General features: G+C 42.2%; 2 protein-coding genes across 3 annotated transcripts; one reads left to right on the forward strand and one right to left on the reverse strand.

The window, feature by feature from the left end:
* Positions 1 to 2,501: 2,501 nt before the first annotated feature.
* Positions 2,502 to 10,240, reverse strand: FDXACB1 (ferredoxin-fold anticodon binding domain containing 1). Its single transcript, XM_055423009.2, has 5 exons — positions 10,041 to 10,240; positions 9,361 to 9,517; positions 7,949 to 8,152; positions 7,640 to 7,798; positions 2,502 to 6,384 (listed from the first exon to the last, which is right to left on the reverse strand). The coding sequence occupies exons 1-5, from the start codon at positions 10,210 to 10,212 to the stop codon at positions 5,202 to 5,204; spliced, it is 1,875 nt and encodes a 624-aa protein (XP_055278984.2). The 5' UTR covers positions 10,213 to 10,240; the 3' UTR covers positions 2,502 to 5,201.
* A 128-nt stretch (positions 10,241 to 10,368) lies between these two features.
* CFAP68 (cilia and flagella associated protein 68) lies at positions 10,369 to 16,855 on the forward strand. Of its 2 annotated transcripts, XM_055422482.2 has the most exons (4): positions 10,369 to 10,710; positions 12,723 to 12,953; positions 14,328 to 14,394; positions 14,563 to 16,855. In XM_055422482.2, the coding sequence occupies exons 1-4, from the start codon at positions 10,669 to 10,671 to the stop codon at positions 14,730 to 14,732; spliced, it is 510 nt and encodes a 169-aa protein (XP_055278457.2). In that variant the 5' UTR covers positions 10,369 to 10,668; the 3' UTR covers positions 14,733 to 16,855. The 2 variants fall into 2 exon arrangements, with proteins under 2 accessions (XP_055278457.2, XP_055278456.2); XM_055422481.2 differs by lacking the exon at positions 10,369 to 10,710 and having other exon boundaries at positions 12,623 to 12,953.
* The last annotated feature ends 7,200 nt before the right edge of the window (positions 16,856 to 24,055 follow it).

The following is a 24,055-nucleotide window of genomic DNA, read 5'->3' on the forward strand; positions in this document are numbered from 1 at the left end:
CATGAGGAACGCTGGGCTGGAAGAAGCACGAGCTGGAATCAAGATTGCTGGGAGAAATATCAATAACCTCAGATATGCAGATGACACCACCCTTATGGCAGAAAGTGAAGAGGAACTCAAAAGCCCCTTGATGAAAGTGAAAGAGGAGAGTGAAAATGTTGGCTTGAAGCTCAACATTCAGAAAACAAAGATCATGGCATCTGGTCCCATCACTTCATGGGAAATAGATGGGGTAACAGTGGAAACAGTGTCAGACTTTATTTTTGGGGGCTCCAAAATCACTGCAGATGCTGATTGCAGCCAGGAAATTAAAAGACGCTTACTCCTTGGAAGGAAAGTTACGACTAACCTAGATAGTATATTACAAAGCAGAGACATTACTTTGCCAACAAAGGTCCGTCTAGTCAAGGCCATGGTTTTTCCCGTGGTCATGTATGGATGTGAGAGTTGGACTGTGAAGAAAGCTGATCGCCGAAGAATTGATGCTTTTGAACTGGAGAAGACTCTTGAGAGTCCCTTGGACTGCAAGGAGATCCAACCAGTCCATTCTAAAGGAGATCAATCCTGGATGTTCATTGGAAGGACTGATGCTAAAGCTGAAACTCCAATACTTTGGCCATCTCATGCGACGAGCTGACTCACTGGAAAAGAGTCTGAAGCTGAGAGACATTGGGGGCGGGAGGAGAAGGGGACGACAGAGAATGAGATGGCTGGATGGCATCACCGACTTGATGGACATGAGTTTGAATGAACTCCAGGATTTGGTGATGGACAGGGCGGCCTGGCGTGCTGTGATTCATGGGGTCGCGGAGAGTCGGACACGACCGAGCGACTGAACTGAACTGAACTGAGGCCAACTGGGACAAATCCGAGTAGAAAAAGAGATGCAATAGTTATCCCTTCCACATAACTTGTAACTCTGGGCATGCCTCCCTCTCACTAATTCTCTCTTCCTTCACTTCTTAGCATTCTTCACTCTCCTACAAACACTGTCCTTCATCATCCGTTTAAAAGAAAGCACAAATAGAAAGTGATTAAAACAATACGTGGAATACATAGGTACTCAGTTAAAAGTCATAGCACAGCCATCTATCCAAGAGAAAGTTCTTTTAAGATCACAGACACCTTGTCCTCTGTGTTTTGGCAAGTAATAGGGACAGCCAGTAGCGAATTAACTGCTTCAGAGAGACAAAGCCCTAATAGCAGAATACAAAATTAGAAGAAAAGTGAAAGACTAAAGAAATTCTGTGCAGCAAATTCAACAAGATGTCAGTCATTGCCATTGCTACTACAACATTATGGTAAACATTTACTGTGCTTACCATAAAGGATGAAATCATCCTTTAAAAATTTAATACAACCGCCTTATTTTACCAAAAAGGAAACTGAGGCCCAAGGTTGCATAACTAAAGAAGTAGTAGACCCCAGGTCATACTACAAAGCCAGTGTTCTTCCAACCAGGAGATCAGGAAAAAGCTCTTGATTTCATACATTGCTCCACAGGCACTTGATGATACCACACCGGTGACTCTCAGGGGTCATTCATCTGTTCCTGACACTCTGCCTGCTCCCCCAGTCACAGAACTCTTTCCCACCCTGTAGAGCTCTATACCAGTAACTAAAGCAAGGTTATAGTGGGAGTGAGAAACTTGACCGGATCCCAAGTTAAGACTTCATACTAAAAATTTCCAAGTATTACCAATGGAGACTGATCCTATTGCTCAATTCCCACATGAAATTACTAGTTACCAAATTTAGACATCGGGAAGAATTGGGGGCAGGAGGAGAAGGGGACGACAGAGAATGAGATGGATGGATGGCATCACCGACTCAATGGACATGAGTTTGAGTGAACTCCGGTAGTTGGTGATGGACAGGGAGGCCTGGCGTGCTGTGATTCATGGGGTCGCGGAGAGTCGGACACGACTGAGTGACTGAACTGAACTGAATCTAACTATATCTCATACATCCACCTCCTTTTCATTTCACTCTAGTCAGGCCCCTCCCTGACTCTACCTAAGACTACTACAATAGTATCCTTACAGGGATCTCCCATCTCAAATTGATCCTGAGCAACACTGTCCAATTAACTTTCTAAAATACTTCTGTGTGTCACTTCCTTAATCAAATATTACCAGATTTTCCCTACTGCCTACAAAATAAAGCACACACTTCTTATTCCAGCATTTGTGGGCTTTTGTGAACTAACTCCAGGTGCAACCTACTTTTCTAATCTCATCTCCCAGTACCTTCCTATACACACTTCATGATTCAACTAACTAGCCTGTGAAGGACCCCGGATACTTCCTTATCTATACCTCTGCTCACGTATGCCCTCTGCCCGGAACGCATGCCCTCCTTGCCTAACAATCATCCCATCACATCCCTGCCCTTGTTTTGAGATCCAGCTCAAATGATTCCTCATCCAAGTGATGCCAAACCAAATGTGGGTCTGCTCACTTGCTCACAGAAAAGTCAATGTACTAACATTGGGCTTTGTTGAAACAAAGTACAGTGTTTATTGCAAGAAGAATGGGCAGCTCATGCTCAAAAGACCAAGCCTTTCAGGGGAGGTGTTTTAAAGGCAAGGTGAGAGAAACAGTTGAGATGTTCATGATCAGCTCATGGATGTCCTTGATTGGTTGGTGATGACGTTAACAGGGTGGTATTTCAGGAGTCAGCCTCAACAACCTCCTGGGGTCTGTGTCCTGGTGAGCAATATGCAATTAACTTCCTCCATCTGGTGGGGGTTTAGAATCAATAAAACGCACAAGACTATGACTCAAAATATTATCTATAGCCCTTGAGGCGGAACTAGAGGTACTTTTTTTTTGAAAGCTAAACTATTATTATCTCGCATGACTGATTTGTTTCTGCATATTCTCATTTCTCATTCCATCGAATCTGCTCTTTGGTGAACTTCCCTGGCGGTCCAGTGGTGAAGACTCTGCACTTCAACTGCAAGGGGCGTGGGTTCTACCCTTGGTCTCAGGAATTAAGAACCCACCTGCTGTGCGGCCTAAAGTGAAAAGTGAAGTCGCTCAGTCATGTCTGACTCTTTGCGACCCCATGGACTGCGTAGCCTAGCAGGCTTCTCCGTCCATGGGATTCTCCAGGTAAGAATACTGGAGTGGGTTACCATTTCCTTCTCCAGGGCATCTTCCTGACCCAGGGATCGAACCCGGGCTCCCACACTGGGGGCAGATGCTTTAACCTCTAAGCCATCAGGGAAGCGTGGACAAAACAAACAAAAAAATAAACCTTTGGAACTCAGGGAAGGCCTAGGAGGCTAACGCTTTTCTACAAACAAGAGGTGGCAGGCATAGAAGAGGTGGAGGGATCTCACCCCAGGAAGACCCTGCAGGGTCGTGCTTGGTTTCATGCGTACTAAGCACGATTGGAGATGGAAGAAAACTGTTAAGTCACATTGCCTTTCTTTGCATGCTCAGTCACTAAGTCATATCCAACTCTTTGTGATCCCATGAACTGTAGTCCACCAGGCTCCTCTGTTCTTGGGATTTCCCAGGCAAGAATACTGGAGTGGGTTGCCACTTACTTGTTCAGGGTATCTTCCCAACCCAGGAATCAAACCCAAGTCTCTGTTGTCTCCTGCATTGGCAGATAGATTCTTTACCATTGAGCCACCTCTGTCCTCAATTAGCTTAAAGTCTATGTGGAAAGCCAAGCAATACATGTGTCCTTGAGAGATCCCTTGATTCACTACCTGAACTTACTCCCATGCCAATTTTCCTACTCCAATTAAAGATAGTTCTATTCTCCTAGTTGTTTGGATCAAAAAACTAGGGATTCTGTTCGATTCCTTTATTTCTCTAACTCCAAAATATTTGTGCGTGCACATGTATTTATCAGTAAGTCCTTTGAATTATTTCCCAGGCCAACCACTTTTTACCACCCAGGTCCAGGTCACCATCATATTTTGTTTGCATTATAATAAACTAATTTGTTTCTTTTAGTTCTTGCCTTTCCACATGCTCTTGTCCAAATACAAGAATAAATGACATTTGAAATCAATTATACTTCAGTTACAAAAAATAAAAACATAAACTTAAAAAAAGAATAAATAACACAGTTATTTCCTTCACAGAGTTTACACTATAATTCTAATCAGCAGAGCCTAGATATTAATAAGAACATACATTAATTCACATTAGGGCACCCCATTCTGCAGAGTCCTGGGCTGGGCCAATCTCCCAATGTTCTTTAGAGATACAACAGAAAGCCCCAAAATCTAGGGGAGCAAAGTTTAGAGTTAATCACAGTTGAGAGATTATTGTTAAAATCCAAGGAAAGAAAAGTAAAGTAACAGAAAGTGGCAGAAAGAACATGGGCTTTAGAGTCAGACACACCCAAATGTGAACTCTAAATCTGACACCTATTCAGTTCCATGACTTTAACAGCAGTCAACCAGAGAATAAACATGATGATGATACCAAAAAAATAATATGAAGCACTTGCAACTGAACCAAGCTAATAAATGGTCTAACTTTAAAAATCACTCTCAATTGATTTAGAGAGATGATATGGTAGAGTTAAGGAAGAGGAACTGACATTGCATAAAATATATAAATAAATATATTTGAGGAGACACTCAAGTTTTACTGCCTCTTCAGAATGATGGCATCAAGTGTTTAAGATGCTGTTTTGTTTGTTTCCCTGTCATTACTCATGATCAAAATATTTCACACCTCCAAAGGTCACCAATCACATTATAGTCTCAGTGACTGAGCTACAGGTATCTTTTGAGCCAAACAACCAATCTTTAAATTTCTAAAATTTTATCTGGTCGCATCAGGTCTTAGTTGCAGTACTTAGTTCAGTACCCTGAAGTACTCAGGATCTTCACTGTGTCACACGGGATCTTTCCTTGTAGCACTCAGACTCTCTAGTTGTGGCACACAGGCTCTGGAGCGAGAGCTCAGTAGTTGCAGCCTGAGAGCTTGGTTGCTCTGAGTCATGCGGGATCTTAGATCTCCGACCAGGGATCAAACACTTGTCCCCTGCACTGTGAGGTGGATTCTTAACTACTGGACCACTAGGGAAGCCCCTCAATTAACCAATCTTTTACAAAGTAGAAGATTTTTACAAGACAAACAAAAAGTCCAGAAAGAACTACAGTTTACAAATTGGTCTTTTTCCAACCACACCCACAAGGATCACTATGGAGAGATGAGTTTACTAAACTACCGAGGTGTCACATGGAGTCGTTGTTGAATCTCCTTCCTAAGCTGGGATTGCATTGATGCTACCTGTTGCTGGGTCAGGGCCTTGTCACAGGTCTGGTAGGTCAGTCTATAGCAGAGGCTGACCTGTTCAGTCTTTGGATGCTGAAAACGACTAAGCAATTGTATGGATATGACGGTGTCCTGGGACACTGCTCGGGCCAGAGTGTGAAACTCGACTTCATCAAATCTTTTCTTTTCATCTAACCAAAAACTAATATCATGCACATAGTATGGAGGATATAGGGAATAGCTTTTAAAGGGTTCTATTTTTCCAGAGGCAAAATTCTTCAGGAAACGACTATCAGAGGTCCACAGCATCCTCCAATCAGAGATACCCCAGACAAGCATGGCTAAGAGGTCCAAGTTCATAGACACACACAAAAAACACTGGTCTTTGTGTATCACGCTTGTAGCAGATGTAGTAACAGACCCAATAATCAGGTCCTTAACACAATCTGGGCCAAAATTTTGAGACTTCACAGTAATCATATATCTTTCCCCAGTTGGTTGAAAGACAAATTCCACTGAACTGCTCCGCTCAGAGCCCTCCAGCCATGTCTGGGTCAGAAGGTTGTCCAAAATGCCCTTCAGATGACCCAGTAGTGACTGAAGACAGCTATCCTTCAGATTTTTATTAAATCCAAGGATATACAAAGTCTCATGAAATGCTGGCATTGTGAAAGGTGAGATGCAGCACCTCTGAAAGACAGGTCCACTGAGGATGTGCAGAGAACCAGGGAGAAAGTCTGGTGCTTGGATTACAGCCTGGATGTGAACCAGAAGAGAAGGTCTAAGGCAGACCTTGGCCTGGCCACACGTTCCTTCATGAGCTTCTTCCTTACTGTCTCTTCTAGGGCTCTTGGGAAGGCCGAGTTCTGAAAATGACCCTAGAAAGTCCTCCATGTCTTGTGTTGTCCCACTAGTCAGGGACTCAAAATTCGAGTTATCTTCATGGAGACGAACCCAGAAGGCAGTTGATAGGATGTCAGGGTTGTGGGATGTGAGAACACTGGCATCTTCTTGTTGCAGCAAAGGGGAAGAACACTTCAGCCTTTTTAGAGGGAAAGTTTTCCCCAATTCAGCAATGAGCTTCTCATTTATGGTCTTGATAGGATGACATGAAGGTGCTTCTAGGAAGCCCCTGTTTAATCACACACAAAAATAACTTTTTAAACTTAAAATTATAAATAATTATAATGTAGCTAGAATTAAAAAGAATAGTTGAATAAAAAGAATTATCCTTAAGTTGATCCAGAAAGGAAACAAAGAAATCATCTACTATAAAGAGAGATAGCAGGTGTTTCAGAATTCTGACAACCTATAATACACCAAAAAATATGATAATTAAAAAAAAATATTTACTGGCGTATAGTTGATTTAAAATATTGCTTTTAGTTTCACATGTACAAATCAGTTATACGTATACATATGCTGTGCTGTACTTAGTTGTGTCTTGACTCTTTGCAGTCCCATGGACTGTAGCCCACCAGGCTCCTCTATCCATGGGATTTTCCAGGCAAGAATACTGGAATGAGTTGCCATTTCCTACTCCAGGGGATCTTCCCAACCCAGGGATCAAAATCATGATTCTTGCATCTCCTGCATTAGCAGATGGACTCTTTACTACTAACACCACCTGGGAAGTCCCATATATCCACTGTTTTTTTAGATTCTTTTTCTATATAGGCCATTACAGAGTATTGAGTAGAGTTCCTTGCGCTATATGCTAAACTGCTGCTAAATCACTTCAGTCGTGTCCAACTCTGTGTGACCCCATAGACAGAAGCCCACCAGGCTCCCCCATCCCTGGGATTCTCCAGGCAAGAACACTGGAGTGGGTTGCCATTTCCTTCTCCAATGTGTGAAAGTGAAAAGTGCAAGTGAAGTCGCTCAGTTGTGTCCGACCCATAGCGACCCCACAGACTGCAGCCTACCAGGCTCCTCCATCCATGGGATTTTTTAGGCAAGAGTACTGGAGTGGCTTGCCATTGCCTTCTCCGTGCGCTATATAGTAGGTCCTTATTAGTTATCTATTTTATATATAGAAATATGTGTAAGTCAGTCCCAATCTCCCAGTTTATACCCCCTGACCGTTTGTAACCATAAGTTTGTTTTCTACATCTGTAACTATTTCTGTTTGTTTTCTACATCTGTAACTATTTCTGTTTTGTACCCTTTTTTTTTTAGATTTCACATATAAGTGATATCATAAGATATTTGCAGATAATATGAAAAATTTTAATTATAAAGAGACTGTGTGGGCCCAACTTATAAGTATTCACAGCACAACATCATTAACAATTTATGTAGCATCCATTCAATGTATGACTGACTGATTATTAAGTCAATCAGGATACAACTAGAGACAGAAGAAGTTTCTGGTAAAATCGGGTTACCTGTTCAGTTTTCCTACAAGTACTTCTGGTTCCAGAAAAGAAAACCACTGGTCACCCAGTTTGATCCTGGAGATTCTTGGTTGCAGACTTTCAAAGGGTAAGCTCCGGGTAAAGATATGGTTCAAAGCACCTTCTATATGAAAGGATTTATCTTGACTCCTGGCAAAATAGCAGTTATTAAGTCTGTCACTATTAAAGAAAGCAATTATTCCTAAAGGCTGAATCAAGAAATTAGCAAGAAAAAGTGTCAATGGGATTTTTTATCATTAGTGAGAGATGGAAAAAGCTTAGATCTCTGTTATTACATACCTATATCCAGTGCACTTGTACCCTGGCACAGCCTTACAATTGAAGGGATGCACATCACTTAAAATGAATCCCCCCAGAGCGGCCATAGCAACCACTTGCCAACTGTTGTGCCATTCTCTCATTGGCTTATCAGCAGGAGTCCCACCTTGTCCTCTACACAATGCCACGTGGACTTCTCCGTCCTCTGCAAGAACGTCTGCACAGCTAACGGGGATAAGGAAACACCAGTCATTTACCAGAAGCAAGTAGGAGTTAGCGGTATAGACATAGTTTGTCTGTGAGATAATTAAAATCCAATCATATCTATTTGCAAGGATCTATTAAGACTTCAAACGTGCAAGAAAAAAGGAGCTGAAAGTAAGAATTTAAATTCAATGCTCAACTCAAAACTAATAATAGTGGCTGACCAGAAAGTTATCCAGCTTCACATTTCTACTGTTCACCTATATTTCACTGAAAAGTCAATTCTATAAAATTCCTATATGTGATTCAGTGATCAGGCTGTTCTTTCCCATTTAGAAAGCTGTTCTTTTCACTCCCTTCCTGCTTGTTAAAATTTTACTTGTACTTCAAATACTAACTTAAAATACTGCCTCTGTGCAAAGTTTCATGATAACTATGTTTCATGTTTTGGTATAATAGTATAAAGCACTGTTTTAAGTTCACAATAATTTTATGAGGTAGTTATGTTAATATCTTCAGTTTATGGATGGAAGCAAAAGCAGATAAGGATCAAGTAAACAATCACAATGTTTGCACGCACAGAGTCGGACACGACTGAAATGACTTAGCAGCAGCAGCAGCAGCAAGCAATCACAAAACCCACAAAGCTATTAAGTGGTGGGTGGGGATTTGAATGCAGATAGTTTGGCTCCTAAATTAGTTTATACTGGCTACTGCTGCTGCTGCTGCTGCTGTCGTGTCCGACTCTGTGCGACCCCATAGACAGCAGCCCACCAGGCTCCCCCATCCCTCGGATTCTCCAGGCAAGAACACTGGAGTGGGTTGCCATTTCCTTCTCCAATGCATGAAAGTGAATATTGAAAGTTAAGTCGCTCAGTCGTGTCCGACTCCTAGCGACCCCATGGACTGTAGCCTACCAGGCTCCTCCCTCTATGGGATTTCCCAGGCAAGAGTACTGGAGTGGGGTGCCATTGCCTTCTCCAATACTGGCTACTATAATTTTGCATTATTAAAAATAGGTGATCCTCCCTTTTCTGGCCCAACAGTACATGTTTGCACTTGTACTTAGCATTTAGGGTTAAATGTCTGCCTCTCCAACTAGACTGTGGGTTCCCTTGGAGCAACACGTTCTCTTGTATGTCCTATTTCCCAAACTAACATGTCTGAGTGCAGGAACTATGCAATGTACATCTTAAACATTTCACTCGTGAGTGCTCATCTCTCCTCACCTCCGGAAAAACTTGGCAAGCAGTTCCCTGTTCTTAGCTACTCCAGCTTTGCGCCCACAGTGCGGAAAGTTAAAATAAATTCGATCAAATTCTCTGTCTTGCGGTTCAAAGGCATCTGCCAGGTGGGTGCAGTCCACACCGAAGCGTACCTCGTTACCTGGCATGAAATATAGACAGGAGGATGTGATAAAGCCATGGAACAAGAGAAAAACCCTCCCTAACAGGAGGTGCAAAACAGCCCAAGTCCAGGCACACAGCAGGCTGTCTGTAAATGTCCATGGGAAGATGAAGTGCGTGTGTGCTAAGTTGCTTTGGTCCAGTCAGACTCTTTGAGACCCTATGGACTGTAGCTGGCCAGGATCCTCTGTCCATACGATTCTCCAGGCAAGGATACTGGAGGGGGGTGCCATGCCCTTCTCCAGGGGATCTTCCGCACCCAGGGATCGAACCCGCATCTCTTACGACTCTTGCATTGGCAGGCGGGTTCTTTACCACTAGAGCCATCTGGGAAGCCCCGGGGAAGACCAAAAGCAACGGCCAACTTCCCTGAATCCCCACGGTTCCCACCCTTTCCACTTCGAGGGGCGCCACAGCTGGGCGGGGCTTCGTGGAGGGCGGGGCTTCGTGGAGGGCGGGGCTTCGTGGAGGGCGGGGCTTCGTGGAGGGCGGGGCTTCGCTACCTCTCTCGCGCAGGCGCTGTAGGTTCTCTCGGGCCACCAGATCCCGGGCCAGGTCCGCTGAGCGCTGGAGACAGGTGGCGGTTAGACTGGTGTTTGGATCCAGGGTCTCACTCAGAGCGACGGCAAAAGAGAAATTCCCCTCCCCAACCAACAGGAGGCGCCGCGGGGCCATGGCCCCCACGTGCTCCCGTCTCAAGTTCTCCGAGGCACTCTTTTTTTACGTCACTTCCTTCGCGAGTCTCTTGTGGCCCCGCCTCTTCACGCGTAGCTGGCTGATGACGAGTCACAGCGTCTGGTTGTCTTGACAAACTGGGACCGCGATGTCCCGAGTAGGGAAATAGCCATGAGAGCAAGAGCGAGACACCGGCCACCTAGTCCCCTCACTCCCTCACCCCATCGGAAGTGTTAAATGCTTTTGAGCCCAAGGGCGGCCCCGAGCGACTTCGTCACACCTGCCTGAGGTCTTAAGCAGTCACTAGCTTCGAGGGGTGGGCGGCGGGGCAGACAGGTCGAAGGTGAAGTGAGTTCTGAGTGAAGGAAGCAGGGCCGGGCTGAGGCCAAGGAGAGCTGGTGCTGTGTTCTGCATCCTGACTCAGAGGATTTTGTAACAGCCTTCGTCTCATCCGAAATGACTGCAACCGATTATAATTGTTATTCGGAGTTTTTCCAGGTGCTTCTTTCCCCTACCTTTTATGCATTCAAGAAGTGTTGAGTGTCTGTTATGCCCCAGGCCTATGAAGGCTGTTCGATATATGGAGGAACAGGATGTGCCCTATGACTTCTCTGAGCTTGTAGTGTGGTGAGGATGCATGGCAAAAGAGACAATTCTGATTTAGTGAGATGCAGTACTATGAATGGAGTAATTCAGGTCGCTGAGGAGCACACTGAAGGGGAACCTTACCAAGTTTGGGGATGAAGTGGAAAGATTTTGTGGATGAAATGCACTTGAGTTGAAAGCTAAGGGGAGTGGGGGGGACTACACCTTACCTGAGTCAGGAGGCCTGAAAAGGCAGAAGTAACAATAAATGCAAAAGCATGATGGAAAAACACAGCAGCTGAGTTTGACTGAAATGTAGTTTGAGGGAGAGTGGATAACAGATGAGACTGAAAAGCAGGGACCAGTTCACATAGGCATTTTTTACAGCCTGAACCTTACTCTGAAAACAGTGGCCAGCCACTGAACGATTTTTAATTAGGAAGATGGCACAATTAGATTTTAATCTTCAAAAATTCTGCTTTCCTATGGAGAAAGGATAGAAGAAGAACAAGGTTGGTGGCACGGAGTCCAGATAGAAGATTACTGCAGTAATGGAGACTTAGGCTGATAGTGATCTGAATTGAAACTTGGTAGTGGAGATGGAGGGTAGTGCGCTGATTCAAAAATCAATAAGACCTAGTGATTGAATAGATGTAAGGGAGTTGAAAGAGAAACCAAGAGTCAAAGATAAGCCCCAGTTTTCAGGTTTGGACAACTAAGTGGGTGGGGATGTCTGTCCTTAACAGCCCCAGGGACAGTGTCATCTTGATCTGCGGTCTGAGTACTTGGCCTGAGGACTTTGTGGGACCAACTGCTCTTAGTCGTCATACTGTTTGTTGACATAAGTGCATGCATCTTTCTTCACAAAGGCCCATGATGTGCGGGCAGTTACCTTTAAACTTACAGTGTTGACTTTGTCTTTAGCTGTGGAAAGGTGGGTGGATGATGACTACCAAATCACGGCCACCTGGTGATCTGGGTGATCTAAATTCTTTCTTTGCCTGGAGAACTGGGAAGGCCAGGTTTAGCGTCATCTCTTATTTTAAAGAATATGGAATATCAGAGTAAGGTTTGCTGTTACTCTGCTATAAAATCTTCAAACACAAGCTCCTCAACTTCAAAGTATTCATCTTCAGAGAAGGTATTGTCTTGCTCCTAAGCCAAGGGACCAGACTGAACTTTTAACCAAAATTAGAAATGGTTAGGCTTTTGATTCCTTACCCAAAAAATTGAAATTCAGATATTGGTCATCTGGTATGTGCAAATTACTATTGATTGGGAGGGTATACAGAGGGAGAGGGTGCAGTAATGAAAAAGTGACAGATCTTGTCCTCAGGGGGTACATATTTCAGTGTAAAAGATTCCACACTTCCTTGAAGAACTCTAACGTGGTATAAAGTTATGGATATGTAAAAATGTGAAGATAAAGTTCTGTGTGGGACAATTGAGAGAAGTTAACTTGAGGTAAGGCATCATGAAAAGGGAATGCTGTATCCTAAGATGTGGCGTTTGAGCTGGGCGAAAAGGAAGGAAACCATCATTTGTTGATCATTGATCTATTGTTCTATCTAGTTATCCAGCTTTCACTTCTCTCTCTTCTCTTTGACGATAGCAGTACTTAGTCCTCAAATTCTTACACCTCAAAATCACCAGAATATTTTCTAGTTCTCCAATAGTATTAGGGTACTAAAGTTCTCTTGCCTTTTGGGGGAGGTGCATTTAATCTAGTCATCTACTACTGCTGATTGAGAGGGTAGGTCAAAGGATTTATAAACTTGGAAGGACACAGGACGACAACTATTAAACTGAGAGGAAAGCCTAGATCTTTAGAAGGTGTACTTATGCTTGGCCAAGGACGAGAAAGGGATGTGTTTCCTTACTCTCTGGTTTGTGCAACAAACTTTTCTACTGCCACCTTTTCCCAGAGACAGGTCCTCGCCTGTTTCCTTACAAACCCGCACTATGGCAGCCTCATCAATGCAGATGGCCATGCTGAAGTGTGGACGGATTGGAATGATATGTCCAAGTTTTTCCAGTATGGATGGAGATGCAACACTAATGAAGATGCCTATTCAAACCACACCCTGATGGGCAACTGGAACCAGGAAAGATATGACATAAAGTATATCGTGCAGCCCAAACCCTTGCCTTCCCAGGTAATCAAACTTTCTCTTCTTTGTTTCTTCTGTTAGCAAAAGAAATACCAATGACCATCTGAGAAACAGGATACTGATAACTTGCAATGCTGAGATCTTTCAAGCTTCTGTTCAGTGAATGGTTGGAAGAGGGCAGCAGTCCTCAGGTGGAACACTATCAAGCTGAATATTATGTTATTGTGAGGCTTCCCAGGTGGCTCGGTGGTAAAGAATCCGCCTGCCAGGCAAGAGACGCAGGTTCAGTCCCTGGGTTGGGAAGATACCCTGGAGAAGGAAATGGCAACCCACTCCAGTTTTATTGCCTGGGAAATCCCATGGACAGGGGAGCCTGACGGGCTATATTCTGTCGGGTTACAAAGAGTTGGACACGACTTAGCTACTAAACAGCCACAAGGTAATAAAAGGATGAGTATCATGCTTTTTCTCTTGCTTTTCTTTGGACTTCATTCAGTTCAGTTCAGTTCAGTTCAGTCGCTCAGTCGTGTCCGACTCTCCGCGACCCCATGAATCACAGCACGCCAGGCCTCCCTGTCCATCACCAACTCCCGGAGTACACTCAAACTCATGTCCACAGAGTCGGTGATGCCATCCAGCCATCTCATTCTCCGTCGTCCCCTTCTCCTCCCGCCCCCAACCTTTCCAAGCATCAGAGTCTTTTCCAGTGAGTCAACTCGTCTCATGAGGTGGCCAAAGTATTGGAGTTTCAGCTTTAGCATCAGTCCCTCCAATGAACATCCAGGATTGATCTCCTTTAGAATGGACTGGTTGGATCTCCTTGCAGTATAAGGGACTCTCAAGAGTCTTCTCCAACACCATAGTTCAAAAGCATCGATTCTTCGGCGATCAGCTTTCTTCACAGTCCAACTCTCACATCCATACATGACCACGGGAAAAACCATTGCCTTGACTAGACGGACCTTGATCGGCAAAGTAATGTCTCTGCTTTTTAATATACTATCAAGGTTGGTCATAACTTTCCTTCCAAGGAGCAAGCGTCTTTTGATTTCATGGCTGCAATCAGCATCTGCAGTGATTTTGGAGCCCAAAAAAACAAAGTCTGACACTGTTTCCATTGTTTTCCCATCTATTTCCCATTCATTAGGCTACAGAAATATAATGTCTTCTGATTCAGGTTAGTTTCTCCTCTGGTCCCTGCCAGCTAGACTTGTCATTTATCTTCATTTTGCCCTGAAATCTCCTAAACAAATATACACGGGATATAAAGATTGGTAGGATATAGGTTAATGACATGTATAGATCTCTAGTCAAGCTAAAATATTACAGAGCCTGCTAGAATTTATGCCATTGTGTCATTTATTTCCCAGCTTTGGCTATAGACTCCTGTATTTTTAAACTACTCGCTTTTCTTTCCAGTTTGGACACTACTTTGAAACAACATATGATACAAGCTACAACAACAGAAGGCCACTTTCAACCCATAGTAGGTGACCTATTCTTTTTAATTCTTATCGCCTCAGGAGGAACGCAAAGAAAACTTAAATGAGTGAATGATTTCTCTCTTTTCTCAGCTTTGACAGGTTTCACTGTATATTCGCTCAGAAATAACAAAGAGATTACTTACTAAGACTCCTCTTTTCTCTTCCCTCAGGGTTTAAGCGAGAGCCTCACTGGTTCCCAGGACATCAACCTGAGCTGGTTCCTCCTCCATACAAATGCACAGAAAAGTCAACTTACATGAGTAGTTATTCAAAGCCTCAAATTGATCATCACTCTGTGTGTGTGTGGAATCCTAGTAACTGCCAGTTTCAGAGTCCATAATTCTAAGACAGAATAAGTTTCATTTTTCCAGTGTAGAATGTCGGAGGGAGCCCATTCTTAGCACAACTAAGAATTTAGCTGACTGTAGAACAGTTTTACTCTCTGAATAAATAAAGCCCAACAAATATTCTCTCCCCCTACTTTTTTAAACCAAGATTTAAATGTCGAATTTAAGTTTATTTACTCTTAGTCAAATTACAGGTGTTGTAGGACAGCATTGAAAAGAGTTATTTCTTTCAAATCTACAACCACTCTGCTCTTCCCTGCCTTGCGTGAGGGGCAGAGCTGCAAAATCCATCCTGACTTAGGCTACGTTTGGCTAGATGCTTTCTGGATGTGAGCCTGGTAGTAATCATGGTCAGGTAAGTTATATTTACTGCCACCGTAATGAATATCCCCTTTTAAGGACCAGAAAAAGAAATATAACTATTTTTATTAATATGGAAAATTTGAAACATAAAAAACTAGACAGAATACTATAATGAACTCGCATGTACCATTACCCAGCTTCAACAATCGATGACCAATCTTATCTGTCCCTATTTACTTTCTCTATTTTAAAATTTTTTTCTGAAATTATATAATTTCATCATAAATATTTCAGTTTATATCTCAAAAAGATAAAGACTCAATTTTTGACTCCCTGACAAAGATCACCAAAGAAAACTGCTGATCATACAAAGCTGAGTTGTTTGATAAACCTGTGACAAGGAAGAACCTCAGCTTGACACAGTCTTGGTAATGATTCAGAAAGGTGATGTTAGGGTAGGATACTTTTAGGAATTTGGGATGACTCAGTTAGGGTAGGGTATTTTTAGGAATTTGGGATGACTCAGCCGGTTTAAGATGGGTCTTTCATTGTGAGGAACTAACTACCATTGAGAAAAAATTGTGAATAGTTTAGGGTTGGTGAACACTCAGAGGCAGTAGTCTTAACATCAGTACTTTCCTTTTTTTAATTTTAATCTTCTATTTAAGATGACAATGTAATATATGGGAACTGTCTCCCATATCTTACCTGCCAAACCTTCATTATTTTTTGAAACAGGTATGAATGTGGAATTTATGTTGTACATGATGTTAGGTAGTTTTGTTTATTTCTGTATGGCTGTTCAGTTGTTCCCATATTAGTTATTAAAAAGACCATACTTTCTTCACTGCTATTCAAAGCCATTTTTAATATAAATCAACTATCTGTGTATACTTGGGTCTGTTTCTGGGCTCTCTATTATATTCCATTAGCAACCCACTCCAGTGTTCTTGCCTGGAGAATCCCAGGGATGGCGGAGCCTGGTGGGCTGCCGTCTGTGGGGTCACACAGAGTCGGACACGACTGATGTGACTTAGCAGCAGCAGCAGCCTAACTGTTGTTTTTTATTTAATCCCATCTTAGCTATAATGCCTTAATTACCTCACTGTCTTAATTATGATAATTGTATAAGTCTTAACATCCAGTAGATCAAATCATTTTACTTTGTCTTTCTGCAAGAGCGTCTTAGCTATTTTTGACCCTTTGCATTTCCATGTAAATTTTAGAATCAATTTGCCAAGTTCCACAAAAAGATATTTAGGATGTTGATGGAAATTGCATTGTATTGTTTGATCAACTATAGAATTTGAATGATCACCTCTTACTAATATTAATAATTCATTGGTGTATATTTTGCTGTATGAATATTTTATAGACACATGTTTTAAGTTTATATGTTATGTGTCTATCCTACTCCCTACGTATCCAGTGCATTTTTTATTGTGATAAAACATAACATAAAATGTACCATTTTCACTGTTTTTAAGTATACAATTCAGTGGCATTAAATACATGCACAGTGTTGTGCAACCATCACCACCGTTTCCAGAACTTTTTCATCATTACAAACTGAAACTCTATACCAATTAAGCAACAATTCCTCATTCCCCTCTTCTCCTGTCCCTGGTAACCTCTATTCTATTTTCTGTCTCTGTGACTTTGCCTGTTCTAGGTACCTCATATAAGTGGAATCATACAATATTTTTCTTTTTGTCTCAGGTTTATTTCACTTAGTTTGTTTTCAAGTTACAGCATATGTCCTTTCTAAGACTTCCATTGGATTATACCACATTTTACTTCTCTGTTCACTTGTTAGTAGACACTTGGGTTGTTTTCACCTTTTGGGTAGTGTGGGTGCTGCTGCTATGAACATTGCTGTGCTGTGTGTGTGCTTAATCGCTTAGTACTGTCTGACTCTTTGCGACTCCATGGACTGCAGCCCGCCAGGCTCGTCTGCCCATGGTGGTTCTCCAGACAAGAATACTGGAGTGGGTTGCCATGCCCTCCCCCAGAAGATCTTCTCAACCCAGGGATCTAACCCAGGTGTGTCCCACATTGCAGGCGGATTGGATTCTTTGCCAGAAGAATCGCTGAACCACCAGGGAAGCTATGAATATTGGTGCACAGATACTTGTTGAATCCCTGCTTTTGATTATTTGGGGCATGTACCCATAAGTGGAATTGCCGGATCATATGGTAATTCTTTTCGCTTCTGTTCTTTTCACAGCTATTTGTAAGGCCTCCTCAGACAGCCATTTTGCTTTTTTGCATTTCTTTTCCATGGGGATGGTCTTGGTCCCTGTCTCCTGTACAATGTCATGAACCTCTGTCCATAGTTCATCAGGCACTCTATCAGATCTAGTCACTTAAATCTATTTCTCACTTCCACTGTATAATCATAGAGGATTTTATTTAGGTCATATCTGAATGGTCTAGTGGTTTTCCGTACTTTCTTCAATTTCAGTCTGAATTTGGCAATAAGGAGTTCATGATCTGAGCCACAGTCAGCTCCTGGTCTTGTTTTTGCTAACTGTATAGAGCTTCTCCATCTTTGGCTGCAAAGAATATAATCAATCTGATTTCGATGTTGACCATCTGGTGATGTCCATGTGTAGAGTCTTCTCTCGTGTTGTTGAAAGAGGATGTTTGCTACAACCAGTGCATTCTCTTGGCAAAACTCTATTAGCCTTTGCCCTGCTTCATTTCGTGCTCCAAGGCCAAATTTGCCTTTTACTCTAGGTGTTTCTTGACTTCCTACTTTTGCATTCCAGTCCCCTATAATGAAAAGGACATCTTTTTTGGGTGTTAGTTCTAAAAGGTCTTGTAGGTCTTCATAGAACTGTTCAACTTCGGCTTCTTCAGCATTACTGGTTGGGGCATAGGCTTGGATTACTGTCATATTGAATGGTTTGCCTTGGAAACGAACAGAGATCATTCTGTCGTTTTTGAGATTGCATCCAAGTACTGCATTTCAGGCTCTTTTGTTGACCAAGATGGCTACTCCATTTCTTCTAAGGGATTCCTGCCCACAGTAGTAGATATAATGGTCATCTGAGTTAAATTCACCCATTCCAGTCCATTTTAGTTCACTGATTCTAGAATGTCTATGTTCACTCTTGCCATCTCCTGTTTGACCACTTCCAATTTGCCTTGATTCATGGATCTAACATTCCAGGTTCCTATGCAATATTGCTCTTTACAGCATCGGACCTTGCTTCTATCAGCAGTCACATCCACAACTGGGTATTGGTTTTGCTTTGGCTCCATCCCTTCATTCTTTCTGGAGTTATTTCTCCACTGATCTCCAGTAGCATATTGGGCACCTACTGACCCGGGGAGTTCCTCTTTTGGTATCCTATCATTGTGCCTTTTCATACTGTTCATGGGGTTCTCAAGGCAAGAATACTAAAGTGGTTTGCCATTCCCTTCTCCAGTGGACCACATTCTGTCAGACCTCTCCACCGTGACCCACCCGTCTTGGGTAGCCCCACACGGCATGGCTTAGTTTCATTGAGTTAGACAGGGCTGTGATCCATGTGATCAGATCAACTAGTTTTCTGTGATTATGATTTCAGTGTGTCTGGCCTCTGATGCCCTCTTGCAAGAAGAGAAGTGAAAAGCAAAGGAGAAAAGGAAAGATATAAGCATCTGAATGCAGAGTTCCAAAGAATAGCAAGGAGAGATAAGAAAGCCTTCCTCAGCGATCGATGCAAAGAAATAGAGGAAAACAACAGAATAGGGAAGACAAGAGATCTCTTCAAGAAAATTAGAGATACCAAGGAAACATTTCATGCAAAGATGGGCTTGATAAAGGACAGAAATGGTATGGACCTAACAGAAGCAGAAGATATTAAGAAGAAGTGGCAGGAATACACAGAAGAACTGTACAAAAAAGATCTTCACGACCAAGATAATCACGATGGTGTGATCATTATCCTGGAGCCAGACATCTTGGAATGTGAAGTCAAGTGGGCCTTAGAAAGCATCACTACGAACAAAGCTAGTGGAGGTGATGGAATTCCAGTTGAGTTATTTCAAATCCTGAAAGATGATGCTGTGAAAGTGCTGCACTCAGTATGCCAGCAAATTTGGAAAACTCAGCAGTGGCCACAGGACTGGAAAAGGTCACTTCTTCATTCCAATCCCAAAGACAGGCAATGCCAAAGAATGCTCAAACTACCACACAATTGCACTCATCTCACATGCTAGTAAAGTCATGCTCAAAATTCTCCAAGCCAGGCTTCAGCAATACGTGAACTGTGAACTTCCAGATGTTCAAGCAGGTTTTAGAAAAGGCAGAGGCACCAGAGATCAAATTGCCAACATCCGCTGGATCATGGAGAAAGCAAGAGAGTTCCAGAAAAACATCTATTTCTGCTTCATTGACTATGCCAAAGCCTTTGATTGTGTGGATCACAATAAACTGTGGAACATTCTTAAAGAGATGGGAATACCAGACCATCTGACCTGCCTCTTGAGAAACCTGTATGCAGGTCAGGAAGCAACAGTTAGAACTGGACATGGAACAACAGACTGGTTCCAAATAGGAAAAGGAGTACATCAAGGTTGTGTATTGTCACCCTGCTTATTTAACTTGTATGCAGAGTATATCATGAGGAACGCTGGGCTGGAAAAAGCACAAGCTGGAATCAAGATTGCTGGGAGAAATATCAATAACCTCAGATATGCAGAATAAGTTCACACAGTTGTTAAAAAACAGAAAGCAAGGAATTATTTTACATCCCTCTTTCTCATCTTTCCCATTCAAACAGACATCAAGCCCTATAAATTCTGTCCACACATTATGTCTTGATTGTCCCTCTTTTTTAACTTTTATTTTATGTTGGAATATAGCCAACTAACAGTGTTGTGATAGTTTCAGGTGGACAGCAAAGGGACTCAGCCATACATGTAAATGTATCCATTCTTCATCAAGCTCCCCTCCCATCTAGGCTGTCACATAACATTGAGCAGAGTTCCCTGTCCCTCTTTTTTACATCTCTGTCATTATTTCTTACTCTTGCCCTTTAGGTTGATGTCTCTATTTTCTATTTCAGACCCTATTTTTCAATCACTGTACCACTCCCAGATTGAGTCTAAAAATGCAGAATTGATCATGCTACTCACTTGGTTAAAATCTTTCACCGGCTTTTATAACCTTCAAAATAAATTTCAAACTCCTTAGCCGTGTTTGCTCTATTCTCTGACTCTTTTTTCTTCATCTGCCACATTCCCTCTCATATATCCAGTGCTCCTGCCTAGGCACTTCATGCTGTTCTCCCTTCTAGATGCATTTTCTTCCCTCTTAACCTTGCTAAGCCCTATAAACCTAAAAAGAAATCAGTGAGACACCCACTTGGATGGCTATAACCAAACAGATAGATAACGATAATTGTTGGTAAGGATATTGAGAAATCAAAACCCACATATACTACTGGTGGGAATTTTAAGTGGGCAGTTGCCTTGGAATATAGTCTCAAAAGGCTAGATGGAAAGTTATATACAATCCAGCAATTCCACTCCTAGATATATAATCAAGAAAAATGAGACATATGTCCACACAAAAACTAGTACATGACTGTTCATAACAGCATTATTCATAATAGAAAAAAAAGTGGAAGTAACTCAAATGTCTATCAATTGATGAATAGGTAAATAAAATGCAGTAGATCCATGTAAAGAAATATTGTTTATCTATAAAAAAGAGTGAAGTAGTGATACATGCAACCATCTGGAGGGACTTTCAGAACATTCTGCTCAGTGAAAGAATCTAGTCACAAAGGGCTAGATATTGTATTATTCCACTACATTAATTGTCTCTATATTTGTATATAGAGACAGAAAGTAGATTAAAGGTTGCTTAGGGCTTGAGGGGTGGGCATTGGAGGGTGATAAGTTACCATCTTGGCTAATGAAATATCCTAAAATTGATTGTGGTGATGAATATACAACTATGAATATAAATAAATCATTAAATTATGTGCTTTCAATGGGTGAATAGTATAGTAAGTGACTAGTATCTCAATAAAGTTGTTATATTTTTGGTCAGGGATAATTGTCACCAGGATTCCTTTTTTAAAATTTTTATTTATTTATTTTCAATTGCAGGATAATTGCTTTACAATATATTAGTTTCTACCACACAGCAACATGAGTCAGTGGTGGGTATATGTCCCCTCCCTCTTGAACCTCCCTGCCTCCTCCCACCCCATCCCACCCCTCTCGGTTGTCACAGAGCTCCCTGCATCATACAGCAAATTCCCACTAGCTATCTGCTTTACATATGGTAACGTATATGTTTCAGGGTTACTCTTTGAATCCGTCCCTCCCTCACCTTCCCCCACTGTGTCCACAAGTCTGTTCTCTCTGTCTGCATCTCTATTGTTGCAGGATTCCTTCTATGTCCAAGGTAGGTAATCCTCTTAAGGGTACCCAGAGCAGACATTTTGAGTGGACATCATAGAATCTTAAAAAGGTGTGTCTTTTTGCGTGCCCCCTCTTCCACTCTTGTATTAGGGCAAAAAATGTGTGTTATTTTTGTAGCTAGCACATAGTACTCACTCAAATAATTGTTGAATGGTGATTGTAAATCTTCAGATCAAAGATCAAATCCAGGGTAATATTCAAATAAAATGTGAAGTTTCAAATAGAAAAGGATTTTTCTAAGCACGAACATGTGTATCATTCCCAAACCATTAGGCAAAACTTCCAGTTGGTTTCTAAGTGGAAACCAAACCAAATTTATATATCTTATTGAAATTATATATATCTACTATATACCCATTTCCCAAATTTATTCTTTAAAAATGACAGTTTAAAAGAAAGGTAAAGTGCTTACCACAGTGCACACCCAATAGTGAGTGCTTAATAAATTTAGCGAACAAACAAAATAAATGCTAATTAAAGTTGCCTCGACAAACTCCTGGCATAATTCAGACATAGGAGAATTATGGATGAGCTAACAATAAAACTAAAGAAAAATCCCTCAAATATGCAGGCCTAGAAAAGTCCTATACCAATAACAGTGAACAAACAGCTATAGCAAAACATGTGGTCTGGAAAAGAATAACAATAAAAAGGGTAGACTAACTTGGGGATGGTAATAATAAAAAAGGCAACCCTGTACAAATTTTTTCAGAAAATAAATATTATACTCTAATACACAAAGTGTGATTCATTTAAGATCAGATCATTATTTCTGCTTGAGAAATCTGGTAATATACCCTAAACTGATTAAAGCTGACACTTGGTTTCCAGAGCATTTTTCAGTTTTTCACAATGTTTAATTCAGCCTCCATCAGTTAAGGTGTTTTTGCATACATAAAGCCAAGGACTTTTTGCAGTAACATAAAGCCAAGGACTTCCCTGGTGGCTCAGAGGTTAACGCGTCTGCCTTCAATGCAGGAGACCTGGGTTCGATCCCTGGGTCGGGAAGATCCCCTGGAGAAGGAAATGGTAACCCACTCCAGTATTCTTGCCTGGAGAATCCCATGGATGGAGGAGCCTGGTAGGCTACAGTCCACGGGGTCGCAAAGAGTCAGACACGACTGAGCGACTGAACAGAACAGAACAGAACATAAAGCCAAATCCGCTGGATCATGGAGAAAGCAAGAGAGTTCCAGAAAAACATCTATTTCTGTTTCATTGACTATGCCAAAGCCTTTGACTGTGTGGATCACAATAAACTGTGGAACATTCTGAAAGAGATGGGACTACCAGACCACCTGACCTGCCTCTTGAGAAACCTGTATGCAGGTCAGGAAGCAACAGTTAGAACTGGACATGGAACAACAGACTGGTTCCAAATAGGAAAAGGAGTACGTCAAGGTTGTATATTGTCACCCTGCTTATTTAACTTATATGCAGAGTACATCATGAGGAATGCTGGGCTGGAAGAAGCACAAGCTGGAATCAAGATTGCCTGGAGAAATATCAATAACCTCAGATATGCAAATGACACCACCCTTATGGCAGAAAGTGAAGAGGAACTCAAAGGCCTCTTGATGAAAGTGAAAGAGGAGAGTGAAAAGGTTGGCTTGAAGCTCAACATTCAGAAGACAAAGATCATGGCATCTGGTCCCATCACTTCATGGGAAATAGATGGGGAAACAGTGGAAACAGTGTCAGACTTTATTTTTGTGGGCTCCAAAATCACTGCAGATGCTGATTGCAGCCAGGAAATTAAAAGACGCTTACTCCTTGGAAGGAAAGTTATGACCAACCTAGATAGCATATTAAAAAGCAGAGACATTACTTTGCCAACCAAGGTCCGTCTAGTCAAGGCCATGGTTTTTCCCGTGGTCAGGTATGGATGTGAGAGTTGGACTGTGAAGAAAGGTGACCTCCGAAGAATTGATGCTTTTGAACTGTGGTGCTGGAGAAGACTCTTGAGAGTCCCTTGGACTGCAAGGAGATCCAACGAGTCCATTCTAAAAGAGATCAATCCTGGGTGTTCATTGGAAGGACTGATGCTAAAGCTGAAACTCCAATACTTTGGCCACCTCATGCGATGAGTTGACTCACTGGAAAAGACTCTGATGCTAGGAGGGATTGGGGGTGGGAGGAGACGGGGACGACAGAGAATGAGATGGCTGGATGGCATCACCGACTCGATGGACATGAGTTTGAGTGAACTCCGGGAGTTGGTGATGGACAGGGAGGCCTGGCGTGCTGTGATTCATGGGGTCACAAAGAGTCGGACATGACTGAGCGACTGAACTGAACTGAACATAAAACCCTCCTCAAAATAAATTAGACAAACACGATACATAACACATTCTGAAGTAAGGAAGCTCTAAAGTTCACCAGTTTAGCAATTCAGTGACCCATCAAGGTCTCAGAATCTTACCACCCTCCTGCTCAGCCATCATCAGTTATCATGGATGCTCCCTCATAGTTTCAGGATGGCTACAGCAATCTATCACATTCTTATGCTCCAACATGGAGAGGAAGAAAAATCAATCTCTTTCTCTCTGTCCCGTCTCTCTCACTCCCCCTTCCCTCCCTCACTCTC

Source organism: Moschus berezovskii, chromosome 14, assembly GCF_049115385.1.
Source record: "Moschus berezovskii isolate FMDL1 chromosome 14, NW_MosBer_1.0, whole genome shotgun sequence".
NCBI classification, from domain to species: domain Eukaryota; kingdom Metazoa; phylum Chordata; class Mammalia; order Artiodactyla; family Moschidae; genus Moschus; species Moschus berezovskii.